The 23,256-nt window shown below is 32.9% G+C and overlaps 1 protein-coding gene across 3 annotated transcripts in view; it reads left to right on the top strand.

The window, feature by feature from the left end:
- Positions 1 to 23,256, top strand: part of Swt1 (SWT1 RNA endoribonuclease homolog) — an 84,252-nt gene that overhangs the window by 28,920 nt on the left and 32,076 nt on the right. For all 3 annotated transcript variants that reach the window (XM_076831998.2, XM_076832001.2, XM_076831997.2), the window contains 6 exons: positions 1,961 to 2,054; positions 8,909 to 9,054; positions 10,666 to 10,829; positions 12,090 to 12,228; positions 16,937 to 17,085; positions 22,985 to 23,172. In XM_076831998.2, the coding sequence (XP_076688113.2) occupies positions 1,961 to 2,054; positions 8,909 to 9,054; positions 10,666 to 10,829; positions 12,090 to 12,228; positions 16,937 to 17,085; positions 22,985 to 23,172 (880 nt within the window). The remainder of the gene's footprint in view (positions 1 to 1,960; positions 2,055 to 8,908; positions 9,055 to 10,665; positions 10,830 to 12,089; positions 12,229 to 16,936; positions 17,086 to 22,984; positions 23,173 to 23,256) is intronic.

Below are 23,256 nucleotides of genomic sequence, written 5' to 3'. Positions count from 1 at the left end.
GTGAGTTTTCCAATTTGAATGATTAGAGGTTTAAGTAACATAGGCTAACAATTGAGAGGAAAAAAGGTTGAAAACTGAGAACATGGTTGAGGCTTATTGGTTAGTATATACTGAGTTTTAGTGTTTGGAGACTTGCCAAGAGCTTTAATGAATGTCTGGGTCCAAGCTCCAAATAGTTGTTTTTTTTTTTTTCTTTTTGTGGTGCTGGGCCTTATGCATGCCCAACTGAGCTATTTCCCCTACCCCACAACATTTTTTTTTATACCTTTATTTTATTTATTCATTATTATGTGGTGCCAAGGATTGAACCCAGTCCCCCACACATGCTAGGCAAGTGCTCTACTACTGAGTCACAACCACAGATCCTCCAAAGAGTCTTATACAAAAGTAGATCTGAAGTATGTATGGTCCTGCAGTCTGTATTATTAACTAGCTCCTGGGTAATTCTGAGGCAGGTATTAATGAGGGCCTTTAAGAAGCTTTATCTTAGGTCATATTCCTACTATTGCATTATTTTCACAGAAACTGAATTTTTGCTATGTCTTTTAAGACTGGAAGCCTGTGAGTAAGCTGATTAACATTGTTAGAAGTCACTTTTTATGTTCTATCTAGGGTTCCTGTTTTCTTTCTCTGTGTATCTCTAAATGTATTGCTTTAGAGCTTAAGGAAAGTAGATACCAGAAACAGATTCTGTTGCTGATAGAATAGCTGTGCAGAGATATTAAACAGATAATTTTTATTTAATTTTTTTAAACAGATAATTTTAAACATGATGTAATTATATAGTTAAAATCTGTGTCTGAATTGAGACTAGAATTTATAGCATTCGATTTCTAATATTTTTTGTTTAGTTACTGATCACATTTCTTTGTATTTATTCATTAGGTACATCCTAATTCATTTTAGTAGTAAACCAATCATTTTATTAAGTAAATAACTATATGTCATGTGAATCTTTTTTTTGTTTTTAAAGAGAAAGAGAGAGAATTTTTTAATATTTATTTATTTATTTTTAGTTTTTGGTGGACACAACATCTTTCTTTGTATGTGGTGCTGAGGATTGAACCCGGGCTGCACACATGCGAGGCGAGCGCGCTACCGCTTGAGCCATATCCCCAGCCTTGTCATGTGAATCTTGATCCAGATTTGTCAAGACATTTTTTTCTTGTCTTTTTATTTAAAAAGTCTTTTGTCTTTTATATATGATTTTTTTTTTTTTTTGTATTGGGGATTGAACCCAGGGGCATTCAACCACTGAGCCACATTCCCAGCCCTATTTTGTATTTTATTTAGAGACCAGGTCTCACTGAGTTGCTTAGTAGTCTCATTTTTGCTGAGGCTGGCTTTGAACTTGTGATCCTTCTGCCTCAGCCTCCTGTGCCACTGGGATTACAGGTGTGTACCACCTTGCCCTACTCTAGTATGTTTTTTTAAAAATATTTTTATTTGTAGATGGACACAGCACCTCTATTTGATTCATTTATTTTTATGTGATATTGAGGTGCTAGGCAAGAGCTCTACCACTGAGCTACAACCCCAGCCATCAGTTGTCTTTCATATACATTTAAAAAAATAAATTTAATTTTTTAGAGCACTTTTAGGTTCACAGCAAAATTAAGCAGAAGGTACAGATATTTTCCATATGCCCCCTACTCCCACATATACACAGCCTCCTTTATTCTGTATCCCCCACCAGAACAGTTCATTTATTGCAACTGTGAATCTATATTGACACAGCATTATCACCCAGATTCTGGAGTTCACATTAGGTTCATTCTTGGTGGTGTATGGGTTTTGATAAATGTATAATTACATGTATCCACTACTACAGCAGCATGCAGAGTGTTTCCATTGCTGTGAAACTTTTATATTTTTTTGATTTGTAAATACAGCCTAATTATTCATGTGATGGCCAGATTTCTAATGTGCTTATTGACAACTGCCTTTGTTAAATTTGCAGATGGACTGAGTGATGAGAACAATGATGATAGGGTATTAAAATGCTGTCTTCAGTACCAGGATTTATTCCCCTGTTCTCTTGTTATTCTGTGCACGTGAGTTTCATAATTTTACCATTAAAAAAAAAGCTTATGATAAAGAATTTTAAAAATCATATTATTATATCTATCAAATCAAGAATAAAGAAAACAACCATAATTTTCTGAATCTACCACTAAGCATACTCAGTTATATCTGAAAATGTGTTAGCTCTATAGTAATGAAGTCTTAATTGGATGAAGTTTGATTTCATTTTAATTTATGTACTATTCAGAAAATGTTTGGAAAAATAAGGAAAAAGTCAATATTAAAATCTGCCAGAACTTTTTAGTTGTGAAAGATAAGGAGGTTAGTTTCTTATGTATTTATGGGAAAGGAGGTAGTTTATATTGCAATTTGGTTCTGGGTGCCTGGTATGGAGTTAAGACTGGATGGGTTGGAGTCCTGGGTCTGTCACTGGATGGCTTTGTGACCTTGAACAATTTACCCAATATAGTTTCTTCATGTATAAGAAACAGGGAGAATAATACTTGTCTCATAATGTTATTTTAAGTATCTAACATATAGTATATGTCAAGGACTTAGTATAGTGCCTAGTAAATAGTCAGATCTTAGTAAGTTTTTTACTTCTTTTCTCCTCCTCTTTCTCATTGATTTTTAAAAATAACTTAGTTCTGATATAAAACAGTATAATGCTAAGCAAAATTGTTACTCCTCTTAACAATTGAGAAAAGGATCTGAAAGTATAGAGGAGCAATTTTTGCAATTTTAGTCTGAATATTATTCACACAGTTTTATTCCATTGAAATTTATGATTATGTTCAAATTCTGTGTATGAAATTTAGTGATGATAGAGGTGAGTCACCCTAAGAGTTTTCTTATAAAGTGGGTTGGTCAATATTATTGTTTAGCTATTTTTGTAGACAGTGTTATTCTTTTTGTTACTGAAGTAAATATTGGACATTTCTATCTCAGTTTAAAATTGAGGACATATTACCTTCGAGCTTGTTAAAGGCTGAAATAAAATTTGTAATATGTAAATCAATTTGAATTTGAGATAAATTGAATTTGAGAAATAATTGTTGTGTATTTAATAATTTTTAGTTCAGTTGAGAATGAAATTAAATTGGTGAAACATTATAAGTCTTGCATTATTTATGTCATCACTGTTCTGGGATTAACAGAAATGACAATTTCAGTGAAAATTAAATTGTAGCTGTGTCCTTCTTTTAATTCTTGCATTGTCTTGTTCTAGGTAGTAGCCTGTTTTTTCCTCTTTCCTATTCCCTTCCTTTCACTTTTCTTTTTCATCTATTTTCTTCCTTCCTTCTTTTTTGGGGGTTGGTTATTTTTTTTTTTTTTTTGTAAATAGTAATCATTATGTATACTGTTTAAGTCTTACCTGTTGTGAAGACATATTTCTATTAAATAGATGATGATAGTGATGTTTATAGTTAATATCAATTGGTAATGATAGTAGTAGGAAAAACTCAACATGACTATATAATACTATACATCATCAAATGCTTTACTTAAATTTACATCCCTAAGTTTGGGCCTATAACCCCTAATTAATATTTCCAGTCCATACTTTTCTTTCTTTCTTTTTCTCTCTTTCTCTGTCTCTCTCTTTTTTTCTGTGATACTTGGCAGTCAAATCCAGGGTTGTTCTACCACCAAGCAACAACTCCAACATTTTCTATTTTTAAATTTTGAGATAGGGTCTTGCTAAGTTACTAAGGCTGGCCTCCAACTTGACAGACTTTCTTCCCAAGCCTTCTGGGTTTATAGGTATGCACCACAGTAACTGGTTCTAGTCTGTTTGTCTTCTAAACTCCAGACTTATATACTCATCTACTTACTTGTTATCTTATATTCTCATAGACATCTGAAACCTAGCATCACCAAAAATGAGCTCTTGGTTTTTATTTCTAAGTTATACTTCCTTTAAATGGAAAGTGCCATCTCTTACCCATTTTCTGAATCCAGCAATTGAATTATTTTTAATAACTGCCTTTACTTCATAATCTGCATCCAGTTAGTCCTGTGCAGTCTTCTTTATCTCTCCCAGCACTATCCTTTGTTAAGAGATGTTATGTTTATTTTGTTTAGTTTTTTCTTTTCTATTCTGAGATTTATTGTGCTATTTTCATACTTGTTCTCCTTCATTTATTCTTCAAAAAGTTACAATGGTTTCTAATTTTTTTTTGCAACAAGTTGTTTATTGATTTTATAAGGGAACAGTTGTACACATCAGTAAATGACTCAAGAAGAGTAAAAATAAAATACACTTTAGTAATTAAGTTACAAAGTCAAATAAATGACCATAAATTTCATCTTGAGTTCTTTGACAAAACCAGGAATTATGACTCAAATAACAATATTTATCTGCTAATAAAAGGAATGAAAATCCTTATTATCACTGGGATAAGGAACTATTTCAAAGATAAGGAACTATCATGAAGTTTTTCCATTTAATTTGAATATTGCTCTAAAAGCTATGATTCAAACCAAACACACCAAGAACAGCTCAGTTCCAAAGAGAGAAAAGAAGGTAGAATGAATTGGCATGGAGCTAACTGAATTATCTACATAGTTACTTAGATCAGTTCTGAAACTGTCCCATAAATACTTCAGAAGATTTTTATTTGGCCTGCTAGAGGAAAGCTATGGCATGAAACCCTATATAAATCACTGCCTCAAACTTTATAGCAGTGAGGGGCTAGGGTTGTGGCTCAGTGGTAGAGCACTCGCCTAGCACGTGTGACGCCCTGAGTTCGATCCTCTGGTTTCTTATTTTTAATTTTTTAAAATTTTTCATTATGGAAAATGTTAACATTTACAGTGAAGAAGAGTTAATAAACTCCTCATTACCCAGATACAACAATTATTTAGATTCTGCCATTGTTACTATATTTCTGTACACTTCACATCCTCCAACATGATTATTTTTATATAGTTTTTTTTTTGTATTTTGAGTAAATATGTACTTACATTGAAATGCAGTTATTGATTTTTGAATGTTGGTAAATAGATGCAATGGTATAGGCCACATTTCTCTTAATATATAGGATACTTCCATTACTCCCAAAGTACTCACATGTCCCTTTGTGTTTTCTCATTTCTTAAGGTAGAAGTTAGATCACCTATCTGAGATAGCTATAAATTTCCCAGTAAAAACTGTTTTAGTTTTAGTTCACAAATTTTATGTTATATTTTTATTTTCGTTCAATTCAATCTACTTTATAATTTCCCTTGTGACTTTCTCTTTGACTCACAGGTTATGATGTTTGTGGCTAAGTCTAAATATTTGCAAAATTTTCTGATATCCTTTTGGTATTGAATTAGAGTTTAATTCCATTATGGCTTGAGAGAATAATTTATATAATTTCTATTCTTCTAAATTTTCTGAAGTGTTTTTTTTTTTTTTAATGGCAAAGATTTTGGACTGTCTTGGTGTTTTATGTGCCATTGATTCTGCTCTTGTGGATAGAGTGTTGTATAAATTTCAATAGGTCTTCTGTAACCTTGCAGCTTATGTATCTACTTCTGTGATCACTGAGAGAGGAGTATTGAAATCTCCAACCTTTGATTGTAGATTTGTCTATTTCATCTTCCAGTCTCATTTATTTTGCTTCACTTAACTATGCAAGTAATGAAGCCTGCTTGATGAATTGGGGAATGCACTCAGGTTAAAAAATGGAAACTTGTAGTGAGAGGCATACATGTTTTGTTTCGGATTGTCTTCTTAAGAGATCTGACCCTTTTATCATTATATGATGCCCTTATTTGTTCTTAATAATACTCCTGATTATGAAGTCTCCTTTGTTAAGTATTCAGCTATTTTAGCTTTCTTTTGGTTAGTGTTTATATGGGATATCTTTGCATTCTTTTTATTTTTTATCTATGTCTTTATATTTGAAGTAAATTTCTTGTAGATAACATATGCAGCTGTCCCTTGGTATCTGTAGGGGATTGGTTCCAGGACTCGTACAGATTCCAAAATCTGTGTCCCTCCCTCAGTGCAGATGCGAACATTGCTTATGTAAAATGGCACATTTGCGTATTACCTGTGTACCTCCTTCGTGGAGATGTTAATATTCTTTATATAAAATGATGTATTTGCATATAACCTATGCACATCTTCCTGTATACTTTTAATCATCTCTTAAGTTACTTATGATATCTACTACAAGTGCCATGTAATTAGTAATACTGTTTAGGGTGCAATGCTATATAAATAGTTACACTGTTTAAGGAACAGTGATAAGAAAAAATTGCAAACATTCAGTATAGATGCATTTTTTTCCTTAATATTTTTAATCCTTGGTTGAATTCATGAATGCTGATTGTAGTTAGTTTGTTCTTTTTTGTTCAATCTAACAATTATTTTTCTCTCAGTACTGGGGATTGGAGTCAGGGGTGCTCTCCCTTTGAACTATGTCCTTTTTTGCTTTTATTTTTTATTTTGGGTTGTATATTTTTAAATGCTATTTTATTATATTTATGTTAATTTATTTATACTCTTTTGAAGAAAAACTTCTTATGGTTGCTCCAATGTTTACAATATACGTCCTTACTTTATCAAAATTTATCATGAAATAATAATATTATATTTTCATATGTTATAAAGTAAGGATCTTAAAACAGTATATAGAACTAGGGGTATAGCTTAGTGGTAGAGCACTTGCCTAGCATATGTAAGGCGCTGACTGAGTTCAATCCCTGGTACCAAAAAGAAAACAAACACCAGTATATATATATATATTGTCCCACAACTCTTGAATATTAAAAAAAAAAACCCTCAATATTATTTTTATTTCACTTTGATTTCTTTTGTTCTGTCTTCAGATTTGTTGATTCTTTTCTTTACCTGTCAAGTTTTTTGATGAACTATTGAAGTCATTATTTATTTTCGTTACTATTTTCTTATTGCTGGCATTTCTATTTCATTCTTTCTTGTGATTTTCTTTCTTTTTTTTTTTTTTTAAAGAGAAACCTTTGGGGACAATCTCAGATTCAGTCTTTTAAGAGAGAGAGAGAGAGAAAGAGAGAGAGAGAGAGAATTTTTTTCTAATATTTATTTTTTAGTTTTTGGCGGACACAACATCTTTGTTTATATGTGGTGCTGAGGATCGAACCCGGGCTGCACGCATGCCAGGCTAGCGCACTACCGCTTGAGCCACATTCCTAGCCCTCTTGTGATTTTCATGTCTGTTGAAACTACCTGTCTGATTTTGTATTCTATTCATCTGTTCTATTAGATTCTCTAACTTTTTTTTTTTTAAATGTATTTTAGTTGTAGATGGACCTTTATTTCATTTATTTATATGTGCTGCTGAGAATTGAACCAGTACCTCACATGTTAGGCAAGTGCTCTGCCACTGAGCCACAAACCCAGTCCCTAGACTCTTTAACTTTTAATCTGAGTTATTTTATCTCCCCAGAAGAATGGCTTCACTGTCTCTTGTTTCTGAACATGGTTCTGTTGACTGCTTTATCTCTTGGCTGTGTTTTTTTTTTTTTTTTTTTCCTGGTCAGATTATATGAGGATTTGGGGGCTTACTTGCTCTCTGATTTCCTTCATTCTGTTTCCTCCTTAACTTTCTAGATGTTCTAGTCATTTGTATACATGGTTCTCTGATATTTCCAGTCACTGGGGCTGTGGCTTTCTGTTGTCATATGCCATCGGTGAATGGAAGAGTGCCTTAAGCAAAAAAGAGAGCACTGTATAACTTCCCTAATGTAGCCTGTATCTTGAATTTAGACTCTCCTTAGGTTCCTTCCACATGTTATTACTTTCTGGTGCCTTCAGGTGGTTAGTTTTTTTCTCATTTTTTGTTCAGATTTTGTAATTCTTTTATGCAGTGGGAAGGTTAGTCTGACCAAGCTACTGTACAGTAATAGCAGCTGGAAACCTCCTGGGCTCCAGAGTAACAATTTAACAAATACATTCAATGATGTTGCTTCCCCATTGAGGCCCTTTTATATTTTTTTCATTATTATTGTCCTAGCCTTTTTCTGTAACCTCATAAACTGGTCTCATGCTGTGTTCTAATCACACTGACTTCCTTGAACAAACAGCAGATTCACATTACTTGTTTTATGCTCATTCTGAGTAAGTTTGCAATTGTCTGCTCTGTGTAAATTATTTCTCCTACTATGGTTGTTAATGTTTATTTCTCTTTGGATGAACATATACCTGTGTTCAAATTTGATTCCCACATACTGTATATGATCCTGGACAAGTTACTTAATACCTTTATATCTGTGTTTCTTTTGTTCAGTGATGATAAAATTGGGGCTAGGGCTGTAGCTCAGTGGTAGAGCATTTATCTAGCATGTGTGGCATTGGGTTCCATCCTCAGCATCACATAAAAAAAAATAAAATAAAGGTCTAACTACAACTAAAAAAATATTTAAAAAACAAAACATCAAATTCTTTTTTTAAAAATGGTGGGGACTGGGGATGTGGTTCAAGTGGTAGCAAGCTCACCTAGCATGCATGAGGCACTGGGTTCGATTCTCAGCACCACATGAAAATAAAATAAAGATATTGTGTCCACCTAAAACTAAAAAATAAATATTAAAAAAAATGTTGATAAAATTGGTACCACTTCCTCAGAGGTTTGTTGTAAGGATTCAGTAAATATAAATATATCTAAATATCACTTAGAATGGTGCCTGGTGCCTGGGAAGCACTTAGTAGATAATTATTATTCTCCAAAATTCATGATATGACTCTACTATGTAAAAATTTCTTTATCATCTCTATTTATAGAGAAATTATTATTCTTTGTTAATACATATACTGAGATTTACCAGCCTATGAGTAGATCTCATGTGTTTTTTGAGTTGCCATATGATTTATCTTATAAAACAATATTTTTCCTTCTAACCTCAACCTCAGGGATGATAGAAATTTAAGAAACAAAGGCCTAATAAGTGGTGTGAAGTCACTCAGTAAAGAAGAATTGAGTGGAGAGCTGTATAACTTATCTCTGAACACAGATGCTTGTCATCAGCCTTGTGTTTCTAAGCAACGATTGAAAGCAGGTAATATTTTTATTGTGAATAACTGGAAATATATCTTTATGTTCTAAGATTAGTAATAACATTTCAAGTTTTAATCTTGTACTTTTAAAATGACATTAGATTTGGAATACTTGCTGGCATTTAAATCCTACAAGTAAATGAAAATTATAATACTAATACAAAAAATATCATAAACATGACATTCTGTGTATACTTTTACAGATTAACTTGACTTAAACCATATACTAGCATATAGTTTTACATATTTTAAATTTTTTTAAACATTTTTTTTTTTTTTTAGTTGTAGGTAAACACAATACCTTTATTTTATTTTTGTGTGGTGCCAAGGATCGAACCCAATGCCTTACACATGCTAGGCAAGTGCTTTACCTCAGAGCTACAACCTCAGTTCTATATATTTATAATTAATGTGTGCATGCTCATTTGTACCTTGCAAAATATGCCTTTTAAATTAGTAGTAGCTATAAGAAATAATCATTTCAAGTGGGGAGACTAGTTTCTTTTTAAAATTAGCTTCATATTTGTAACTTCCTATTAATGCAGTAAAAACCTCAGCTAGTAATAATTGAGAAACTTATGAGACTCTAATAAGACTTTTTCTAAAATTTTAAACTAATAAAAAAGAAAAGTAAAAGCAATACTGTTGTCTTACCTTTCTTTAACCAGAATAATTTCTTCTGTGGCTTGATAATTGATGGAATATTATATTAAATGACATCATGTATAAATATATCCCACTTTTTCCCTCTGTGGAAAAGTAATTATTGAGGTCTTTACTAGGTTATACTTTTTATATATAAATGCACAAATATTTATACTACCTATTTGCCCTTTTTCTGTGAATAGCACACATTGTTGTAATATTTTAAAAAAAGGCATTGGGGGGAATAACAGGATATTCTAGTTTATGGTTTTTCAGGGATCATGTGCTTTTGGTTTGCCCATTATTTTAGTGTCATTTTAAATTCTTAGTTTTTATTTGTAGAGATAAACCACTTAAAGTTCTTTTTAAAGGGGAGGGCATGAAGATGCTTAAACCAGAAATTTTAGTCCTTTCAGAATAATTTATTGATGTGAGCTGAGTTTAAAAATGTGTACTATTTTGGAAGAAAACTTGCTTCATTGCAGTTTTTAGTTTTCTTTCTTTTTTAGTTGAAGATGGACACAATACCTTTATTTTATGTGGTGTTCAGGCTCAAACCCAGTGCCTCACACCTGCTAGGCAAGCATTCTACTGCTGAGCCCCAGCCCCAGCTCCAGTTTTTAGTTTTCTATTATAAATAAATTCAAGGCTGTCTTGTAACTCTCCTTTGTTTTGAAAATAATAATATTAATTGTAGTTAAAAATCCCTTTTTTTTTTTTTAACATTTCCATTGGAGTAAAAATATTTAGTTCCCTTTTTTAAAAAGATAAAACATTGGCCAAAATAGTATATTTATGTTGCATCTAAAATGACTATAGTAGAAATGCATGTTTCTAAGTTAAGTATTTCTAGGTAATTCAAATACTAATTACATATGAATTGTTTATTATTTATGACCAAAGACTACTTATTTATAATATTTACTTTTAGTGCCCTAAGTAAAGCCTGTTAACTATTTGTTTTAAAGAAGCAACACCAGTAGAAGAGAGCTCTGATGAAAAGTCTAAAAATTCAGGACTGTCCATTCTACTTGAACGCATAATATCTGATCTTGAAAAATCTCTTGGAACAGCTTTATCTTCAATATTAGAAACAGAAATGAAAATTGCTTTTGGAAACCTTTGGATGGAGGTGATTAGTTCAACTTTATTAATTGAAAATTTCTTTTTTTATTATTGAAGATTTGTTATTTTAAGAGATAACTATATCACATCAATCTTTTTCTCCATGTTTTGAAAAAACTTTGATGGTTAAATGATATATGAATCAAAGTGTCTGATGTAAGGAATCATGTCAGATATTTTTCATTAAAAAAGTGCATTTTTGGCTTATGCCATGTAAACATGAATATCAGAGTACAAATTTATCTTATTAAGACATTTTGAATTTTCTTCCTTTTTTTTTTTTTTTTGTGTGTGTGTGTGTGTGTGTGTGTGGTGCTGGGGATTGAACCCATGGCCTTGTGCATGAGAGGCAAGCACTCTACCAACTGAGCTATCTATATCAGCAGCCTTAAATTTTCTTTAGGTTAATATTTTTCCTTCAATTCAACAAAACACCTAATTTAGCAATTGTGATCAGTTTAATCTTTGTTTGATTTTCACACTTATAGCTACCAGAAACATAGCCCATTAATTGTAGCTTGCATCTTGATCCAGCTTTTCAGTGAAATTCTAATATCTTCCATTCTGATATCTTTGCTACTTTATTACATTATCAAATGGTGAACCAAGAGGATGAAGAATGATAAGAAGATTCTAGGAGGGTTGATTTAAGTTGGATATTTCATCGTAGAAATGTGAATGACTTAAGACAAGGAACTGTGACTTCTTTTTTTTCTTTTTGTAGTTGTAGATGGTCAGCCTGCCTTTATATAAATTGTTTATTTTTATGTGGTACTAAGGATCGAACTCAATGCCTCACACATGCCAGGCAAGTGCTCTGCCACTGAGCTACAGCCCCAGCACCACAGCTGTGCCTTCTTATTGAACTAAATGATCAGTTATTCTCTTTGACATCTTTTTTCTACATAAAATTTTTTCCCCAGTTCTATGAAACAATTAGATTGATTTCTTCATTGAAATGATTATATTGAAAAGTAGATTTCGGGATCTTAACTGATTAAAACTATGTTTCCTCTCTGATTGGAACTAGGCTTTCTTTTTGTACTCATGGTTCCAGAGACCACAAATATTAATAGTAATATGAACTAAATAATGTAATGGAATTATTTTAAGATGATTAGTTTTTAATAAAATATCTTTTAATTTAAAAAGAATTCAACTAACTATTTTCCCCTAAAGTATATGTAGGAATTCCTAAATAGATGTGTTTGAATAATTGGAATAATCAATAAATTCATGGATGTTAATCTTCTTAAATACTTTTTAGATGCTGTACTTGAAACCACCATGGACTCTAATACACTTATTACAATGCTTTAAAAAACATTGGTTGGCTGTGTTTGGATTAGTTATGGAAAAGAATTTGCTTTTAACTGTTGAGAGCCTATATGAAAATCTCTGTAGAGGTATGGATCTTTTTTTTCCAATATTGTATTAAAGTATTAATTCAAATCAGCAGATATATTCCATGAGATGTAAAGATGAATTAAAGAAGTTTGTGGATTAGCTCCTAAAAGAGTTCACTCTTAATTTCTTTATTTTTGGTACTGAAGATTGAATGTAGGGGCACTTTACCACTGAGATATATCCCTGTTCTTTTGATTTTTTATTTTGAGAGAGGGTTTTGTTAAAGTTATTGAGGGTCTCACTAAGTTGCTGAGGCTGGCCTTAAACTTGGGATCCTTTTGCTTCAGCCTTCTGAGTAGCTAGATGCTTTAGACAGCTTTCCATTGCTCTGACTAAAAGACTTGATAAGAACAACCGAGAGGAGGAAAAGTTTATTTTGGCTTATTTTTTCAGGGGTTCAGTTCATGGTCAGCAGAGTCCATAGCTCTGGGTCTAAGGTGAGCTGAGCATCATTCATTGAGCGAAGGGCGAGAAGGAGGAAAATAGCTCAGGACATGACATGCAAGAAGCAGAGAAAGAGCTCAGCTCACCTGGGACAAAATATACCCCAAAGGCACACCCCTCAGTAACCTACCTCCACCAGCCATACCCTACCTATCTACAGTTACCACCCAGTTAGTCCCTGTCAGTGATTTAATTCACTGATATGGTCACAAGTAATAATCTAATTACTTCACCTGTGAGCATTCTTGCATTGTCTCACACATGAGCTTTTGCCAGACATCACATATCCAAAACAACACTGGGATTACAGGTGTATGCTACCACATTCATGGCTGTATTTATAATTTCTAAAGGGAGTTTGCAGCATTGTTGATGTTCTTGGATATTGTGAATATATAATATTTTTTTGTACTGGGAATTGAACCCATGGCCTCCTGCATAGTAGGCAAGCTCTGTACTACTGAACTACATCTCCAGCCTGTGAATGTATGATTTTTAATGGTGTTCAGTTTGAAAGCTTTTAAAACTGTATTTATAGTCTCTTCAGTTATACAAGTAGAATTAATTATAGTTTTTTTTTTTCATTTCTCACCATATTAGACACAAACTTTGAACCCATTCTTGTATTGTATGTATCAAGGATCTAAACCATATGAAGAAGGAATAGGAAATCTTTAGTTTTGGAGAATAGCAAATGTTAGAACTGGAAGAGATGACAGTGAATCGCTGAGTTGGTGGTTTTTAAACCATGCTAAATAGAACTTTCGATTTCTAGGCATATCTCTGCTGCCGCCTGTAGGTAGGGGGTGGCAAGAAAGGTGAGGGGAGCCTGGTAGGTAGGTGCTGCATTTGGACTTTAACCCCAACATTAGCCAGGGCAGCCTTTTTTTGTTTTTTTCTAAATCTGTTCAATTCCATGTAGCAGTTGAAAAAGAGTTTTTCTGTTATGAAGAAAAAAATATGAAAAGTGCTGATCTAATTTTATTTAAGCTTATGTTTTATGATCAAGGAAATTAGCTGAGATGGGAAGTAACTTTTCCAAAGCCAAAGAGCTAGATTTGTCTTTCTATACCTTTAAAAGGTAAAGTATGATTATTATTACAGGTTCAGATGGTTCTTAGCTTTTTTTTAAAAAAAAAGAGAGAGAAAGAGAATTTTTTAATATTTATTTTTCAGTTCTCGGCGGACACACATCTTTCTTTGAATGTGGTGCTGAGGATCGAACTCGGTCCGCATGCATGCCAGGCGAACGCCCTACTGCTTGAGCCACATCCCCAGCCCCCAAGTTCTTAACTTTTTTGAAACTCCTCACATGATCTGTTCTGTTTATTGTTTTATGTATTAGTTATATTCAGTCTACTTCTAAAAACCAACTGTGGTGTCTTATAATAACTTGACTACAAGAGGACTATTAAGTTAGGCTTAAAAGCACAAAAAACAGCCAGGCATGGTAGTTCATGCTGGTAATCCCAGCAGCTTGGGAGGCTGAGGCAGGATCATGAGTTCAAAGCCAACCTCAGCAACAGCAAGGCGCTAAGCAACTCAGTTTATTTATTTATCTAAATAAAATACAAAATATGGCTGGGGATGTGGCTCAGTGGTCTAGTGCCCATGAGTTCAATCCCTTCTACCATAAAAAGAAAAAAAAGAAAGCACAAAAACCATGTATTGAAGAATAAGATTAATTTACCATATTTACTAAAGAAACATGCATAATTATTGGAACAGTTTGGCATATATTTTTAACAATAAGCTTCCTAGAGGCTATGATACCCGCTCCTCGCAAAAAAGGCATATTCTAGGTAGTTATACCTCTTTATCTGTCTCTCCTCTCTAGTGTAAGCTCTTTGAAAGCATTTTATAGTGTTCAAAATTCCTTCTAGAATATTTAAAACACCTGATGTATCTTATCCATGGTAGCTGTTGAATGAATATCTGCTGTTAGATGTTACCAATTTTTTAACAAAAGACTTTTGTGGCATTTCCTTTAAGTATAGATGTTATTTATTAGGGCTATTATTTTATAAGGGACATGGAACAACCTTAGTTGGACATGTCTTCAGAGCAGTTTTGCTAAACGTGTGGAAACATTTTTTATATAGGGATATAATTTAGTCTATTAAAAGGGAGTAAAGTGTGCATTTTATAGAAAGGTTAGTTTTAAAAATGGGTATCCAGTTGCTATCTTCCATTTTCTAGGGGTGGGCCTTTTTCTGCTCTTTCATGCACCTGATAGATGATAAGTAACAGCTCCAAATGGTAATAGGGAAGGAAGTGAAAAGGAAGGGACTACCTTCTGCTTAAAAATTATTTTTGCGTTCATTGTGTGCATAGTTTATTGGTCCTTGATCTAGAAGAATCTGAAGCCTATTTTTAGTGACTTTTGAAGAATACATAGTGGGATTATAAAAATACTTCCTATTTTAAGATAACTTGTAATTAGAAAAAAAAATCTCAGTTTATAATTTTGTTTATCTTTTAGTGTAGTATCTTTAGCTGTTGAATTACATAGATGTGTCTAAAATTTTGTGGAAAGTGACTAATAATTTTTATCAGCTTTGTTATCCAGATTAACTTTACTCTGAATAATTATTGACCCATATAAGTCTTAATCTATTTCATCCATATTGATTTTTGTATTATTTCTTTGTTCTCAATTTATCATTGTTATTCCCTTTTCTCCATAATCTTTGTAAACAAATTTTGTAAGATAGGAATTATTAATTCAAGAACTTAAGCTCTACTAAACATGGACTACATTGGAGAAGCACCCTTAAAAAAATCTGGGTGCAGTGGCGGACACTTATAATCCCATGGGTCAGGAGGCCGAGGCAAGAGGATCTCAAGTTTAATTCTGTCCCAAAATAAAAAATCAAAGGAGCTGGAGATGTAGCTCAGTGGTAGAGTGCTCCTAGTTTCAATCTCCAGTACTAGACACACATACACACACATGAAAAGAAAAGGGATGATAAAAAGCTATGCCCAAATATGTCTTTCTTAGGATGGGATTGTGGCTCAGTGGTAAAACTCTCACCTAGCACATGTGAGGCACTGGGTTTGATCTTCAGCACCACATTAAAAAATAATAATAATAATAATAATAAAATAAAGTTATTAAAAATGTACTTTTAAAACTTAATTTGATTTTTCATAATTTCAAAAGCAAGTTCGTGTTGTGTAAGTAATAAAGAGGAATATTTTTAACTCCTAATGCCAATGAAAAATCATGTTGTGACTATCAAATTGTGAACATTAAAACAAAAACAAAACAAACACATTGTAGCATGGTTATTTTGCTTTTGAAAACTGTTAGATTGTATTATGCCTTAATAATGGAAAAAATTTCTGTTTTTTGAGTTTTGTAACAATAGCAATTTACTTAATTTTATTGTTCATAACTTTATTTTTAATTTTCATTCATGGCTGTACTAGGGATTGAATGCAGAGGCAGTCTACCACTGAGTTACATCCCCACACTTCTTTATTTATTTTAAGAAAGGTTCGTGCTAAGTTGCTAAGGCTGGCCTCCAACTTGTGGTCTTTCTGCCTCAGCCTCTTGAGTTGCTGGGATTGCAAGTGTGTGCCATCATGTTGGCTAGTTTGAGAGTTAATGTAAGCAGTTGTAACTCCTTAAAAGAAAATTGTTGTACTTTAAATTACTATTTGTAGACTACCTTACTTTAATTTACAGGAAAAAAACTGTTTGCTTCTTTTGCTTCTCGCTGATATCCAAATTTTTATTTTCTGCTGATATTTTGGTGTACACACCAAAACATAACACATTTTCAATACATTTAGTATGAAGTTTCTTATTTTGAAGGTAAATCACTACATAATTAATTGATCATGACAGGGACCACATGTAATTTACATGTTTGCCATTAAGATGGGACTCCCATTTTTCCTTCATAATAACTTGAATGTGAAATGGCTTCATTTTTGAAAATCTGTGGTTTGACTTGTTCAGTGATTGTTTCTTTTTTCTGAAAATGTAATGTTCTTTTATTTGACTTTGACTTTGAAGTTGGACCATGTTGAGGGAACTCCTGGAATCTGAATACAGAACACCAGTCAACTTGAAAGACTTTGTGTATAAATATTTAATTGTTGCTTTTTATATAAGAGGGATGGATTAGGAGTGGTATATAGATATAAATGTATATTCTTCTTAAATTTCAAAGTAGTATTAGCATAATGTCCAGAGTCATTTTGTGTTGTATACTCACACTTACATGGTTTTTTTTCTTAAATTTCTCTTACCAGCCAATAAGGCAGTGGATTTTACAACAGTGAAATTCCTGCTTCAGGATTCCAAAAGTTTGTTACAGGCTTTCAGTACAAGGTCAAATTATGATGGTATTCTTCCACAGGCCTTTGCTGAAGTGAACAAACTGCTCCAAACATGTACAGAGGTAAGATAGCTTGGGAATGCCATTTAAAGTAGCTGGTCATGTGTTCTAAAAATGTGTTTAGCAGACAACAGTAGTTACAGGATAACTTAATTCTAACTAAGGCTGACATACTAAAGCCATTAAGTAAATATTAAGTGAATTGAATTGGGTATAAGCAACTCTTATCATTAGTTTTGAAATGCACATCCTTTTATGGAAGAAGTGTCACGTGTCACATCAGTTGCTGGTATTTTATATTAACTCATTTATGGATAGAAGAAAGCTATTGCGCTATTTATTTCCAGTGCCCTAAGCCAATGAATCTCACATACATTAAAAACCAATAGGAGATGTTTTTGAATATGCAGATGCTAAGAATCTATTAAGTTTTATACAGTAAGGTTTTGCCAGTGATGTCCAGTTCTATTCTTTTTTTATTTTTTACTTAGAAATAATTGCAAAATTAAGAAAAAGTTGTAAGTGTGGTACAAAAATATTCCTGTATAAATTCTTTAGCCTGAGTCCCCAAATGTTAACATTTTATTACATTTGCTCTGTTGTTTTCTCTATCAATCTACATATCTACCCATATGGTTTCTCCAAGCTGTATTATATTGATCATTTGTTGAAGATGTGATGCCCCTTTACCTTGAAATATTTCTATGTGCAGTTACTTAAAAAAAAAGAAAAGAATCTTATGTGTTACAGGCTAATAAATCAGGAAATTAACATTGATAAATACAGTTGTCTAATCTGCAGACCTTATTCAAACTTCAACAATTAACCTATGAATTTGTGTGTGTGTCTTTTTCTGGGGATTAAACTCAGGACCTCATGCATGTCAGGCAAGTGCTATACTACTCAGCCACATGAATTTTTTTAAACAAGTGATTTTTTTTTTAAACATGTGATTCTGGGGCTGGGGATGTGGCTCAAGTGGTAGCGCGCTCGCCTGGCATGCGTGCGGCCCGGGTTCGATTCTCAGCACCATGTACAAACCAAGAATTTATGTCCGCCAATAACTAAAAAATAAATATTAAAAAATTCTCTCTCTCCCTCTCTCTCCTTAAAAAAAAACAAAAACATGTGATTCTTTTGCAGTTACCCTCCTACTGATACCGTTTTATGATATTTAAACTTAACTATGTAAGTTTTGTCCCAAGTAATACCTTATTTCTTCAGTCTTCTAATTTCAAATTAGAAAAGCCAGGGAGTTATTATGTGTCAGAAACAGCTTAAAAAACCCCAGTGTCATAACTACTAGGGGATATATTAATGGAACTCTTATTTACTATATATTATAGAATATGTATATATTAAAATGTAATATCTGTGTACTTATGTTAATATATATATTCTATAAGAATAATATATTACCTTTTATAATTATATATTATGTAGCATAGAAGTTGAACTTTATATTACATAAAATATATACAAAATATCATGTTCTCCTTTTTCACTGAAAGGAGAAACATGCAGAACTGAATTGGGTGGGTTTATCTCACTGATTTTTTTTTTTTTTTTGGGGGGTACCAGGGATTGAACTAGAGGTACTCAACCACTGAGCCATATCCCCAATCCTATTTTGTATTTTATTTAGAAACAGGGTCTCACTGAGTTGCTTAGCACCTCCCAGTTGACAAAGCTGGCTTTGAACTAGTGATCCTCCTGGCTCAGCCTCCCGTGCCAATACAGGTGTGTGCCGCCAGTTCTGGCTATCTCATTGATTTTTCATGGTCAGGTAGGCCCACTACCTATGAAGTAATTGTAGGATTAGATGACACTAATCTTATTTGCTGAGAAAAAAGAATTTACTTGCTATTTAATAAAATATCTCAAGGAGTAAAAGAAGCATCTTTTTAAAAATACATATTAACTAATAGGAAATATGTGATCATTTTTGAGGAAAGAATTAAGGGACGAATTAAGAGATGCATCAGATTTGATAAATTTTTAGTAATGTCTCAGTAACTTCAGAAACAGTAGATTACTTCCAAAGCTAGAATAGCTTAATATAGTAATGATTAAAAAAAAAATTTTCACCTCCTAATTTATCAAGTGTAGAAAATTTTTTTAAATGGTCTTTTGATTTAATATAATGAAAACATTGGTAGTTTTTTTATTTTTTTATGGCTTGTTTGACTTTTTAAACCATTGGGGAAGAACAGACTTGGGAATTTAAGGGGTCATGACATCTTGATTGTTGTACTTGGATTGTATCAGGAAAGATATCTCTTCCCAGCACAAAATTGAGTCCTAAATCATATTTTTAGTGAAACAAATGCAGTGATACTAAGAAGCTTAGTTTTTTAAAAAAATATTTTTCAGTTGTAGATGAACACACAGTATCTTTATTTATTTTTATGTGGTGCTGAGAATCGAACCCAGTGCCTCACACATGCAAGGCAAGTGCTTTACCACTGAGCTACAGACCCAGCGCCTTAGTTGGTTTTGAATTAGAGAATAAAACAAAATATTAGGGTTGATTGAGATGAAAATAATGTTCTCAAAGTTTCAAACTCTTATCAGTTGGAAGCCTGGAGAATGGGAAGTACCATCAAAATGTGATATTAAAATTTATTGTCAGTTATCTAATAATTGCATGCCTGTTGTCTATACGTTGCCCAGTGGATATGTAAAACTATTGAATTATTGTACCATAAGTTATTCATTCTTTAATTTTCAGTTTCTACATTAGCAAAATTCATGAAGGTGATTAGTGAAGAATCTATGTGACACCCTCATTATTTCCTTTCTTAACACTTGACATTAGTGCAATTGCTTGAAACCGTTTGTTGTTTCCAGGATTAGAGCTTTAAAGTGTTGTTCCTATAGCTTGGTCTGGTGGTGCATGCCTTTAATCTTAATGACTGTAGAGCTTAAGGTAGGAGGATCACATATTAGAGGCCAGCCTCAGCAATTTAGCAAGATCTTGTCTCAAAATAAAATATTAAAAGAGCTGAGGATATAGCTCAGTGATGAACCCTCCTGGGTTCAGTCCTCAGTACCAAAAAGTAAAGTGTTGTTTCTTTATTTTCATGTCAGAAAGAATTCATTTTCTAAGTAAGCCCAGGAACATTGTGACTTAGCTTATTCTTTAAAATTCACGTTCAGGCCGAGCATAAAGGTGTATGCCTGTAACCACAATGGCTTGGGAGGCTGAGGCAGGAGGATTGTGAATTCAAGGTCAGCTTCAACAGTTTTAATGAGGTCTAAGCAATTTAGCGAGAACTTATCTCTAAATCAAAAAAATAAAAAAGGTTCAATTCCTGGCCCCTCCCCTCCAAAAAAAAAAAGAAAGAAAGAAAGAAAATATGTGTTCGTAGGAGTTGTTTTGTAGGATGCATCAGATGTGTTAAATTTTTAGTAATGTCTCCGTAACTTCAGCAACAGTAGAATACTTCCAAAGATAGGATAGCTCAATATAGTAACGGTTAAAAAAAAAGAGAGAGAATTCCACCTTCTAATTTATCAAGTGTAGAAAATTTTTTTAAAAAATAGAAATATTTGTTTGCTTGAAAGGCTTCTGAGAAACTTAATAGTTTAATGGACTAACATCATTTGTAGATTTTTATGTAAATGAAGTGAAACTAGAAAAGGATATGCACATACTCGTTCGTGCACACACATTTATTCTACAAGTCTCTTACCACCAAAAAAAAACACTTATTTTATTAGCCTTTGAAATCTTCCTTTTTCAACATGGAACCTTAACCTTGGAAAATAGAGTAATTTTATTGAAGTTCATAAAGCAGGTTATAGTAGAACAGAAATCAAAAACCAATTTTTAAACTCTTAGGTAAAAATTTTTTTCTCATTCTCTTGGCTTTTTAAAAAAATTTTTCTCCTCTCCTCCCCTCACTGAGAATTGAATCCAGGGCCTCTTGTCATTGGCCATGCTATTTGCTGTGCTGTTTCCTTTCTGAAACCTCTCTATTTACCTTGGCTTCTGTTGCTATTGTATATATGTGATTCCTCCCGTATTTATGCTTGCTAGTTCTCATTTTTCCCCTTCATTTAATCTATTGATTACCTTCTTTTTTTGCAGTATTATATCTCAGTAATTTCATCTACTTCTGAGTCTTCATGAGAATGATTCTCAACTATGTTTTAAGTCTCAGATCATATATAATTATCTGCTAGACATCTTTTATTTTCTGTTGTTGTTTGGTTTTGTGGTGCTGGAGATTAAACCCAGGGCCCTATGCATGTTAGGCAAATGCTCTACTGTTGAGCAATATACCCAGCCTCAAGCAGACACTCTTCTTCTCCTTTTTTTTTTTTTTTTAATTTTTAACAAATACACTTTTTAGTTGCAGATGGACATAATATCTTTATTTTATTTATTTTTATGTGGTGCTGAAGATCTAACCCAGTACCTCACACATGCCAGTCAAGTGCTTTACCACTGAGCTCCAGCCCCAGCCCCACCAGATACTCTTCTTGACTTTACTATAGGAGCCCACCTAGTTTGGAAACATGAACAAATACATTAAACGGTTTCTTGCTTTCCCATTATAATATATGGTATGTTCATTATATTTCCCCTTATCAGCAGTGCATAGTTTAATGTGCTATTTAAAATTGCAATGAATGAGGCACATTAAAGTAGCATTTCTATCAGTTGCATCATATGCATCTTAGATGTGTTGCTTGAAAGTACTTTTGTTTGAATTTTACATTGAATAAAACTATTATTATATTCTTCCAGAGAAGTATTCAAGAAGGTTCTAGGCTGAGGTTGTGGCTCAGCGGTAGAGCACTCACCTAGCATGTTCGAAGCCCTGGGTTCAATCCTCAGCACCACATAAAATAAATGAATAAATAAATAAAATAAAGATGATATTGTATCCAATTAAAAAAATAAATATTAAAAAAAAAGAAGGTTCCACCTACTGAAAGTGCATATGTGCACGCACGCACACTTTTCTAAATGTATGGCCATACTAAATTTCTATTATTGATACCATTATTCTTTTAAACATGTAGGTTAAAAAAAAAATCTTAGGGTCTCCCTCACTCCCTGAATCTAGCTTTTGGCCTAATCTTTTAAAATATTTCTTGCACATATATAGTTTTTCCATTCTACTGCCTATATATAATTGAAATTACCAGAACTTCTCTCTTGAATCATTCAGTGGTGTCCTAACTAATATTCTTTTTTTTTTTTTTTTTTTTTTGTAGTGGGGATTGAATCCAGGGATTCCTAGCCACATCTCCCATCCCTTTTTTATATTTTATTTAGAGACAGTGTCTTGCTGAGTTGCTCAGGGCCTCGCTAAGTTACTAAGGTTGGCTTTGAATTTGTGATCCTCTTGCCTCAGTCTTCCAAGCCATTGGTATACAGGCGTTCATCACCATACCTGGCCTAATCAGTATTCTTGTCTACATCTTCTTTGTTCAGTGTGTATTACAGTGCAGCTCTGAGTATATCACTGCCAATTTTAGAAACATTTAGTGGTGGTTCACCATTCCTCAGAGGTAGATGACATCTTAATTTTTGTTTTACAGTCCTTTGCAGCTTTTTCTAGTTCTTCCCCTCCAACCCCTATTCCGTGATTGTAAGGTGCTTGGAGCTTGATTCCACCTATTTATCTTTGTGTCCTTTATCTAGTTCAATAGCATGTATAAAAGTATTGAAACAGCATTCTTAAACTGACATTAGAATGTTAGCTACGAAAGATCACCATGATAAATACAATGGTAATATCCTTTAAAAGGAAAAGGAAAACTTGCTTTCTAGCTTTGATACATTTCTGGGAACATTCTGTACATAATAAAAGAAAAAGAATAGCCAGCATTTTCCAGAAAGCTAGTACGTTTGTAAGCACAATTGTCATTCTGTTTTGTTTTGTTTTGTTTTTTTTCTTTACTAGTGAAGGACTAGCTACATTTTATGAAATTCTTATTTCCCCAGGTAAAAACAAAACGGTCGCTAAATTCTTCAGAAAATGCAGTGAGTAAAAAACAGGAAGATAGTTCTTCGATGAAGTCTCAAAACCAAGAAATCACTGTTTTCTCCAGTTCTCCTCTTCCCCAACCCAATAGGCATCAAGAAATATGGTCTATCCTAGAGAATCTTTGGATTACAATATATCAAAACAGGTACTAAATTTCCAAGAATTTTTAAATTCTAGAGTTGTAAACTTGCTTTTTCTAGATTTTTCAATTATTATTATTATTCATTGA

The sequence above is a fragment of the Callospermophilus lateralis genome, chromosome 13, assembly GCF_048772815.1.
Source record: "Callospermophilus lateralis isolate mCalLat2 chromosome 13, mCalLat2.hap1, whole genome shotgun sequence".
NCBI lineage: Eukaryota > Metazoa > Chordata > Mammalia > Rodentia > Sciuridae > Callospermophilus > Callospermophilus lateralis.
The sequence above is the reverse complement of the archived record's forward strand: the minus strand, read 5'-3'. Positions and strand labels throughout refer to the sequence as shown.